Source organism: Engystomops pustulosus, chromosome 7 (genome assembly GCF_040894005.1).
Source record: "Engystomops pustulosus chromosome 7, aEngPut4.maternal, whole genome shotgun sequence".
Classification (NCBI taxonomy): domain Eukaryota; kingdom Metazoa; phylum Chordata; class Amphibia; order Anura; family Leptodactylidae; genus Engystomops; species Engystomops pustulosus.
The window spans coordinates 130821250-130832349 of record NC_092417.1 but is presented as its reverse complement, the minus strand read 5'-3'; the positions used below and the strand labels follow the sequence as shown (position 1 = coordinate 130832349).

The following is an 11100-nucleotide window of genomic DNA, read 5'->3' as shown; positions in this document are numbered from 1 at the left end:
GTTTCACCAGATACATAGTGGAACTCGGCCCATCTGTCGCCGCCATGCTGGAGACCTGAAGTTGCAATCATAGCAGCGCAATATGAATGCCCCATACTGTCGCTCTTAATCATGGAAGTCGTCTCCATGGCTGCCTCCACATGTCGTCCCCTTATCAAAAGAGCTGTGTCAGGCTCATTTTTCGGGTGTTTCACCAGATACGTTATGGAACTTGGTCACTATGTCGCCACCATGCTGTGTTATCGACTAAATATACCGTCAACCTTTTGTTCACATAGGAAATCATTTCACCTCCTTTGGTGAAACCTGAGTCCATTTAGGGTATGTCGCCATGAGACTCTCTAGCCTGCCACTGCTGCCGTTGCCTCTGCATGCCATCCCCTATAGTGTCAGGGTCAATTATTGCATGTTTTAGATGCTATCTAGCCTCATTCGGTCACTCTGTCATGGCCATGCTGTTGCCCATAATTTTTGCATAATGGTGCGATTAAGCAGCCTCAGAGGCATCCATTCATGCTACCCTGCTGTTTCCTGTCCATTTCTGTGGTGTTTCCATCCTTTTCTGAGGTTCCCAGGTGTTTGGCCAAGCTTCCCTGTGCAGAGCCTTGGTCCCCTTGAAAAATCAATCGGGAAAAGTTCGCCTCGAATAACGAGTACACAAGCATTTTAGTGCTCGCTCATCTCTAATCATTATGCATCTCTTTTTATAAACACTTACAACTTGCTTTTGCAGCAGCAGCTTTAGCTCAATTTTGCAGTTTAGCTCAGTTGGGAACCAGAACATCCAATTTTTTCTCTTGTTCAGTAGTTCCCAGTTCTATTCCATTTTGTGTGGATGTAGTATTCCAAATTATGCAGGTTCTATGCATTTTATTTACATTTATCATCATTAAATTTCATCTGGTATGTACTCCTGAATTTGCCAAGGTATCTAAGTCTTTGATGGTGCTAACATTTAATGTGAGGTAATATTTAAGCCCACTGTGAAGGCCTTATACTGTGTGCATTATTTTGTCTTTGCATAACTGTTTTATTTGGTCACTTTAGAAGGAACCTTAGATCAAGATGCATAGAGTATAAAATTATTTTGTGCCATTATTTTCAGAATCATGCAATGCTATTTGGCTGCAGACAGAAGAATAAAAGTAACTTTTACCTAATTATGTATATGTGTGTAAATGAGATTGAGGTAAAAGGACATACAATACAAAACATAATCTTGTTAAAGTCACTTTATTAATCTGCAATATTCATAGAGGTACATTTAATTAGCAGCAACAGTCTGGTCCAACCAGGATCTAAGAGCCGTCACTCTTGCGTATACAGCGGGAGTAGATGTGGAGCAGGAAGAGCTTCCCCAGGATACAATACCAGCCAAGGTCCAAGCTCCATTTCTCTGACACACAAGAGGTCCACCAGAGTCACCCTGTAGAATAGTTAAAAGAAGGTCTGAGTAAGCCATAAGTTTATAAGTGTTCTGTTGTCTATTGGAAATTCCATCAAAATGGTACTGTAGGCACATGACCACATTATGACTCCATACAGCAGCTGTACATTAGTACCATGATCAACAAGCTTTAAAAAGGGACATAGACATACCGTAATACGGTATCCATAAACATATAAGGGCTCTACTCTTACTACCTGGAAAATTCATAGGAGGAGTGTCTAGTCCTTGCGATCAATGATTATTCATATGACAGAGGCATTGGCAAAATGTTTAGCAAAATATGACAAAAACTTTGTACTTTGACATACCATGCAGGAGGAGGCTCCAGATGCTCCAGCGCAGATCATGGTGCTCTGAATTCTGCTTCCCCAGTATCTCTGACACTCAGTAGTGGTCAGAAGTGGCAGAGCCACCTGCTGCAATCTGCTTGGAGTGATTTGTGCTAAGAAAGATAACATACTGTAAAATTAACTATTTTCTAATTGAGTTTAAAGGAATACAGCAGTTTAAAACACTAACAAAAATAAGCTCCGGCACCAGCTCACCATGAGCTGGTGCTCGGTATTTCCTTCATACACCTACCACTTCAAATGTTAGGTTTCCTTTAAGATAACATTTTGTTTTGTTTGGATTCTAGCACTACATTTCCAAAATACCTACTTTCCAGTATTAAGAAACTTACATGCAGCATTTACATAGCCCCATCCGGTAGTGACACATCTCTCTCCTCCATTGAATACATCACTGGAAGCAGCAACGCAAACTGGAGCCACACGTTCGTTGAAAGTAGCAGCACTAGTGAGTTTCAGAAGAGTGATATCATTTGCAGTGGTGAGGGAGCTATAGCTGGGGTGTCTGAAGACCTGTTAGATAGCACATTAGTTATCTGAATTTAGCATCTCATTTATGCATTAGTCATATACTTTTTATATGCATGTGTATATGTCTTCTCACCCTAGAAATGGTTTTAGTCTGAATAGGCTCAGCAGATGAAGAACGGTCATATTCACCCAGAATAACACGATGGGAGGTTCTGTGGGTACGGCATGGTTTTACTATACAAAGTGCCAGTTAAATTTTGTAGCATAGCCACTTAAAGTCAATTGTAAAATACTTACGTGACACCACAGTGAGCAGCAGTGACCACCCAGAGACTGTTAATCAGAGAGCCACCACAGAAGTGGAATCCAGTGCTGTCCTGGGGATTGTAGCATATAAATGAATATATTGCCAGTATATACATCCAGGGTTTCACATTTTCATACAGTTTTACTTTACATTCCTCTAACATTACTAGGTTGTGTTCAATCCTGGCAACATCCCACTGAAAATTTTCTGTGCAATTTTCATTGGATGGCCTTGTTTAGCAATACACTCCTATGAATACATTTATCTTGGACATTAGATCTAGCAAAATAAAAAACCAGTGTGAATCCAACCTTATCTGACCAAATATATGAGCTTGCTGCAAACTTTAAAATGTGCAGTGTGCTCATTCTTGTTCAGAACTCCTGTTAATTTTCACCTTGATTTTTTTAGTCACTGCAAATTCATAGCACAAGTCAATTTTAATTTATCATAAATGTCAAGAGCAAAACCATCTATCCCATCTGAACCTTTGGTTCCCTGTATTTAGCAAAGAGCATTAAATACAGTTTTATAATGTTTTGTCATTGTCTAATAAGGTCCAGATAATGGTGATATTACAAAATAGCATTAGCAAAATTAGCACAAGTGACAATTTTAAAGCATACCTGAAAGGATACAAAATAGAGAAGTATTAATATTGAGAACCTCTGTTTAAAGGGAACCTGTCAGCAAAAAATGACCTAAAAACTACTACCAGTATGTCATCAAGCAGCTGAACATCTTCTGGATCATGTCTATTTCATGGCCCAGCATGGTGGCATCGTCCAGAAAATCGACTTTGAAGTGACATGTAATTTGGTTGTATAAAGTCAAGGAGACGGAGAGTTTACTACTTACATCACTAATCGGATGTCTTTCATTCTGAGGTAAGGAGAGCTTGACTTCAATGCTGAGCTCTCCGCCTCCATGACTTTACACAACCAATTTAAAACTTACTTCAAAATTGATTTTCTGAATGGTGCCACCACACTGAGCTGTGAAAGAAACATGATCTGGAATATGTTAATCTGCTCCAGAACATACAACAACGTCAGTTTTTGATTTCCCTTTAAGTTCTAGTATCTATGATCTTTAGACTACAATACTTTTGTGAATTTTTAAAAACCTTTTATGTATTAATAGTATTATACTAATCACAAAACTGTTATTTATTGTTCTCTATTTTCTGCTCAGTATATACAGTAATTGCTCCGATATATTTTGAATCTTTGAACTGATTCTGTGAAATCTGTACTACTATTTGTGTAGTAATAAACAATGTAAAGTCAGTTTCAAACTGCAGTATCTTGCCTAGTAAGTTGTAAGTCATACTCAGGAATGAGTCCAAAACACAAAACTTGTACACATCTTTGCATTATACTTTTTTTGTGTATGGTCGGCTGCACACGGTTGTGGTTGATCCGTGAAAAACGGACAGTATGCTGACATGACTCAGTGCATCAAAGTAATAGAACTGCAGCAATGAACTGCAATCATGATAATAGTTCAGTGCTAATGTTTTGCGGGGACATATGCATCATATATCACTATTCCTTCCTCTGCACTATGGTTTTGAGCAGCTGACCGAATACTATTTGTGGCTGAATAGCTGAAATGTCAGGGAAATGGGACAGAGCCATCTGGAATTATTGATATACATGCAATATTTTTCAACCGTATAAACTATGACTATGACTAATTGTTAGATCCCTCAGATGCAAACACAGCCTAAATGCATTACCGAACTGCAAATATACAGAATATAAACAGATTTTACAGTACCTGAAGAGACACCTGCCAAGGCCAGGAACCAGAAACGGCATTCTCACCATTCACAATTCTGGCATAGCCAGTAATAACAGGTCTAATACTTGGTACACCACATCCTAAATAACAGAAAAAAATTAACTAAAAGAAATTCCTATCAAATATAAAAGGTTAATACGAGAGGTATTTTCCAACTTACCAAGAGTACCCCCAAGCAGGGCAAGACAAGAAAGAAGCCAAAGGAATGCCATTGTGATTCACTGCATGGGTATGTGGCATTTGTTACATATATATACTCTTAAACCACCAATCAAATTAGAGCTCGTATTATCTTAAGTTCATGGCTAAAAGATTTTTTTTACTCTCCTATCAGAGGCCTTGAGTTAATATAGAACACTCTACCAGCAGCACAGGTGGGTGAGTGGATAGTGAGCACAGATGCGTGCAAAACATTTTTCACAATATCTAAATTAAAAATGTTAGTTACATTGCATAGATTTACACAATTGCAAACATTTAAACTCCATGGGCCACATTTACTAAGCCTCTTGCACCAGTTTTCTGTTCCTACTTCCAGCGTTCTTTCCGAAGTGTGTCACACGCTCCATGTTAAAGGTGAACCAAAAAAAGTTTGTGCACTCTGTCGGTCCACAAACCCAGAACACATAGTGCAGTTTTTGTTAAATGCAGGCCAATAACTTTACAATACTGTACAATACATTTTTCCAATCTTGTTCTAATAAAAAAAATAATTATATCATTATAAAAAAATAAACCTGCATAAATAACATTAACAGCCATTGTTCTTTTAAATATCCAAATGAAGTTTTAAATATTAAATAAAATACATTAGTAAACTGTAAACACATAATTAAAAATATTTTAAATACAATGCTGTAAACCTGCCTTGATACAGCAAAAAGAAAACAGAAGCCTCTGTTGTCCAATTATATTTTGCTTTTTATTTTGAGCCACTACCGTTTTGGGCTCGTTGCATCAACCCTTCCACAAAACTAAGGATGTTTGATTTTAGTCAAAGTACGCACATTATTTTCCAATGGTTGATACATTAACCCCTTCATGACTTCCATATGGCTATATACATCCTATTTGCACCAACTTCAAACAACTATATATCCTGGATATAGAAACACATTGAGGCAAATTTACTAAGAATGTAAGAAACTGCACTAAAAGTGCTCTGCCGGTGTATAATGCTGGGTGCGACAGATTCATTAATAAGGTTCAGAAATCATGAATCTGACGCTTCCCTGGACTGGCCCGAATGAGCCCACCAACTTTTTTATGGTGCACACTTTAACATAGGGCACGCAACAGACTTGGCATGTTAAATCTGGCGCACAGTCCGACTAAGCGCCGGAGCGCTCCCTAACTTGTGTTGCCTTGTGGCTAATGCAGCTGTGCGACAAAACGGTCACGGGCAAAACATTTGTGATGTAGACACTTCTTAAATACCTGTGCAAGCAGTTGACACTTAAAAGAATGTACAAAGTCCAACAGAAAACTGCCCAAAGCCCTTAGTAAATGTGCCCCATTATGTATGGATTCCTCCCAAAACCAGAGATAAGATTTTTTTTTATTTTTACATACATCTTTCTGTGTTTTCCAACTGCAACTTCAATAGTGGAGATCTCTGATTCATTCATGCATAATCCTTATATCATTATAGGGGAGATTGTCCTGTTTAATATGAGATATAAGCATTTGGACTTTGCCCCATCCAGCTTGTCAGCTGAAGACAGAGGCTTAGCTACAAATGCAGGTGCAATTCTGCAAACTGTAAGCTGAACTTGGGGAAAGGGTATTAAACTGATGCTGTACATATCTTTAACATATTCTTGTTCCGTTTTTAGTAAAGGTTCATTCAGTTTTTCCACTTATTAAAAAAACTTTAATTGGAAAAATTACAAAAAAAAAATTTACATTTGTAGTCATTTATTGGCTAATTTTATAAAGTAAAAAATAATTAAAACAATCCTATACTAAAATGAATAAAACTATTGTATCAAGATTAAGCCTCACATGTCATGAAAAAATGTAAAATTGTTTTGATATGTAAAGCATTTCTAAAGATATCTTCATTTAAAGCGCATAACAGAACTGCAAAAATTGACCTGGACCGTCATTCACTAAGGAGTTAAAACCTAGTTACTTAAATTGTACTGGCCAAAATTGTTTGTGGAGAGAACATTTGACAACAATTACAACAATGCCTATATCAAGCTGCTGGCGTCTTCCCAGCCTGATCCTGCCTGAAACCTCTCCAGCTTCTCTCGAAGTGGGTGGGCTCTTGCTGTTTGTGACAGCAACTAAGGGCACTGATGCCAGAGCAGCTTCCCTTACTTCCCATAATGCTGAGCACTCCATATATATAGGATATATATAGGATTTTGAGGCAAATGGCTGCAATAAGTTAACAAAGGTTTATTAGAAAAATGTTAGTTTTCAGCCATATAAACTTTACTATTACACTTTAAGCTGTTAAATTCAATTGTGGTTTATTTAATTAATGGGTTACATAGCTGCATTATTTGGCTTCCAGTTAGCAATTTCATTGTATGATTTCCATGATTTAGTTCAGATGAAAAAGAATGTGTCTATTTCAGTCTTCGGTTTCAGGTCCTTGAACCCCTTAAGGACGCAGCCTGTTTGTACGTTAAGGCTCGGTCGTTTTTTTTTAAATTTGACCAGTTTCTCTTCCTGTTGTAATAACTTTTCAACGCTTTAAGATATCCCTGTGATTTTGAGAATGTTTTATCGTGAGACATTGTAGTTTATGTTAGTAGTGTAATTTCGGTGATCCCTTCCTTTTTGGGGGGTTAAAATTTTAAAATTTAGGAAAACTTTGAAAAAAAATACAATTTTCAAAGTTTCAAATGTTATACTTTTTAGACAAAAAGTCACACCACAAATTTTTTTGGGTAGAAACCTTTTGCCATTGGTCTTTTTTTTAATTTCCATTATTTGTTTTAAGTTTCCATTTTTTTCACGGATGTGAGAAGGTTTGAAGTTTTAGTATCAACTTCTAAAAGTGCAAAATTTTTGGTGATCAATTCAGTTTGGAAGTGCATTCAACCTATTCAATTCAGCATTTGAACCCCTTAATTATTTTTCCGGAAGCTAACAAAAATTTCACATTTTGATTACGATTTTTGAATTTAGCCCTAAAATGGACACATTCAGAAGGAATTTGAGGTAAATATGCATCCCAAAATTTTGCCCTACTTCTTCCGAGTACGGCAATACCAGACATATGGATGTCAACTGATGCTTTGCCGCACAGCGATCTCCAGAACAGAGTTCGTACTAATGCATTTTTGGAAGGCCAATTTGGCTGCAAATGTTTTGTGGTGTCACAGTGTAATTGAAGAGCCCCTGAAGTAACCGTACAATAGAAAACTCCCAAAGATGTCACCATTTGGAAACTAGACCACTCAAAGAATTTATCTGAGGTTGTGGTGAGCATTTTAACTCCCTACATGCTGGCCAAAATCTAATGCAAAGTAACTGGTGCAGAGTAAAAAATGTGTTTTTATCTCAAAAATGTCATTTTAGTGCCTAATATACTGTGCCCAACCCATGCCACTTTAGACAAACAGAGCACCCTTTTCACTACACTGATGTTGGGGTACCCCTGAGGTACCAGTGCAATAGAAACACCCAAGTACTGACCCTATTTTAGGAAAGTGGACCCCTCAAAGTATTGATCTAGGGTTGTATGAGCATTTTAACTCCTGAGGTGCTGGTGAATGGGTCAGTGTAAAAATTGCGTTGTTTTCTCATGCCACTGAAGATAAACACCCCAAAAATCATTCTGCTGGTTATTACGGGTATGGCTATACCCCATGTGTGGCAATAGGCTCAAGATGGAGACACAGCAGGGCTCGGAATAGAATGGCATTTGGAGCACAGACATTTTTTTTTTTTGGCATCATAAAACATTTGTACATGCCCTCAGGGATCAAACTAGCATAAGAACAGAGAAAAACACTCAGCACATCAAATGTCCAATAACAATAAAACAAAAAGAAATTGTGTCACATAGTAAACACTTTGACAAGGTCAAGGTACTGTAGGTAGTGGTATGAGCTTGCAGCATGGCCTGCGTGTCGGAGTGAAGAATACACCGACAGGTTAAATGGAAGGGTACAAGAAAAAAAGCAGGATCCTGGGATGTGCTTCACAATCAAAATGGTTAGTTTATTTTGATGAACAATAATACAAAGTGACTTGAATGACTACACGTTTCGGGGCGAATTGCACCCTTCTTCAGGTTCGAGATCAGAACAATAGAAATCCCTGAGAACTGATCCTATTTGAAAACTAGACCCCTCCACGAATAAATCTAGGGGTGTAGTGAGCATTTTAACCCCACAGGTGGACCCCAAGGATGATGCATAATGGATAGTGCATAGTACAAATTATCCATTATGTCATCTTGTGCCCAGCTCCTGCCACGGGAGACAAACGCCCCACAAAATCATGATGCAGGTTCTCCCAGGTACGGCATTACCCCATATGTGGCAATAATCTACAGGCTGGGACATGGCAGAGCTCAGCAGGGAAGGTGCGGCATGCGGCATAATGTATAAGCTGTGTGAGCTGTGTGCATCAGGGTACAATTGTATATCCAGGGACATGTGGTAAATCCGGAAACACTCCTTCATGCATATCCTGGTTTCTCTGGGCATGTGTCATACTGGTATATCGTTTGTTATTTAGGCCCCTTTTGGAGCACACCCTGCACCTCTTCTGTGTCTTTCCCTTGCTGGCAGTTTGGGGAACTTCTCCTGGAAAGTGCTGCCTCGTACTAGCACTCCCCCCTTCCTAGTGTCTAAAAATCAAGTGCTTGACTACCACCTCTTGAAATTCCAGGAAAGTTCCCCTCTGGCATGCACATCGATGTAACACCTAAGCTAAATATAGTGCAATTTACATGATGTGCACGGCCAGCTTATTGTACCACACCCTCGACTTCCGCATTGCGTTATATGGCTGAAGTACCTGGTCCGACAAATCCACCCCTCCCTTGTACCTATTATGATCCAGAATACAGTCCGGCTTGGTGACTTCTGCACTGGTACAGGGACAGGGGTGGTGCTGTGCCCATGTATTTTTGTTAGGACAGGGACATCCCTCTTCTCCTTGTACCTAAAGCACAATACTGAGTCGCTGCATAGTGCTCGGCTCTTGTGCCTTCTGAGCTTTTCCCCTAGCAGCGACTTAGGGAGACCTCTCTGAGATATGTACCTCTTTGAAGTAAACACTTGCATAAATTGGGCATTCAGTCTAATATGATACAACCTATCATAACTGTGGTCATCTCTTGGTGGGCACTGATAATTGTCAACAAAATGCAAAAACCTATGGATGGCTTCAAAGCGCATCCTATTCATCGCCATGCAGAACATCGGGGTGTAATACAGTATGTTTGTGCTCCAATAGTTCCTGATAGCGGCCTTTTTGACGAGTCCCGTAAGAAGTACTATGGCCCAATACTTCTCCATCTCTACTGCTCCACTACTTTACAGGGGTCCACCTGTAGGGTTGCGCATAAAAAGAAGTGGGATTTTGGGCAATATATTGTGCAGCGTAGAGATTGGTCTGGGACACCATCAGACCAATTAGGTCCTAACTAAAAAAAAAACTAAAATAGTTCACTGGCCCAAGCCCTGCTGTGTCTCTGCATATCCAAGGACTGACCGTGAAATCAGGGACCTGAGGGGCATAACTACTGGGGGACACCCATGTGGGGTCAGAAGTCCCAGGCACTTCAGGAGAAGTCCCAGGAAATCCAGCAGAAGTCCCCGGCACTTTGGCACTAATACGTAAGCACCTTCTCAGGGGTTCCTCAGAGTCGCTTTGTGAGGAGGGGGTAGACAAATAAAACGGACAGTTGCCTCCACTAGCTGACTCCGTATAAGAGGTCATATAATTATACACCTCCAAGTCAGTGTATGATTTTTGTGGCATGATGGGAGGATAGTATAGAACCTACACAGAAATAAAACTACTTCTCCACAGAACAACACAAAACAACGCCTACTCCACTACACTACTACACTACACCAATACACTACACCACTACACAACACCTACTCCACTCTACTACACCTACTCCACTCCACTACACCTACTCCGCTCAAGTACACTGCACCTTCTCCGCTTCACTACACATTCTCCACTCCACTACACCTACTCCACTACACCACACAACGCCTGCTCCTCCACACAACGCCTCCTCCTCCACACAACACCTGCACCTCCACACAACGCCACACAATGGCGGCGATCAACGTCACAGGACCTATCTGATCGGTCCTGTGGTGTCATTGGTGGGGTGTCGGCTAGCAATGCCGACACCTCCCACTGCAGTGTCACCCTGTCTCGCGACAGGGTGACGTTCGAAATGCGAGTAGCGTTCGTGTCCAATATATCGGACACTGAGCGTTAAGTCACTGCGCTCAGCGTCTGATATATCGAACGCGGAGCGCTAAGGGATTAAAGGACCTTCAAAAGTCCTAAAAAGGCTTGTGTACATGTGTATTGAGAGCCGGAACCGATGTATGATAATTTAATTGGAGGAAGTCCTTCTCAGTGTAAAATGTGGGGGACGGTTTGACTTTGGACCCCCTAGAATGCTTGAGCCCCAGGCTTATATTATAATCCACTACTAAACGGAGTGAACTTTTTGAAGTGTTTATTTATGTTAATGTTGATGTTTACAGCTTACA

The 11100-nt window shown here is 39.9% G+C and overlaps 1 protein-coding gene across 1 annotated transcript; it reads right to left on the bottom strand.

Moving 5' to 3' along the window:
* Window positions 1-1217: 1217 nt before the first annotated feature.
* Window positions 1218-4600, bottom strand: LOC140068953 (chymotrypsinogen A-like). The gene is made up of 7 exons (XM_072114301.1): window positions 4545-4600; window positions 4361-4464; window positions 2569-2648; window positions 2405-2483; window positions 2133-2313; window positions 1759-1892; window positions 1218-1426 (listed from the first exon to the last, which is right to left on the bottom strand). Exons 1-7 carry the CDS (start codon window positions 4594-4596, stop codon window positions 1265-1267), a joined length of 792 nt encoding a protein of 263 aa, XP_071970402.1. The 5' UTR covers window positions 4597-4600; the 3' UTR covers window positions 1218-1264.
* Between the last annotated feature and the right edge of the window lie 6500 nt (window positions 4601-11100).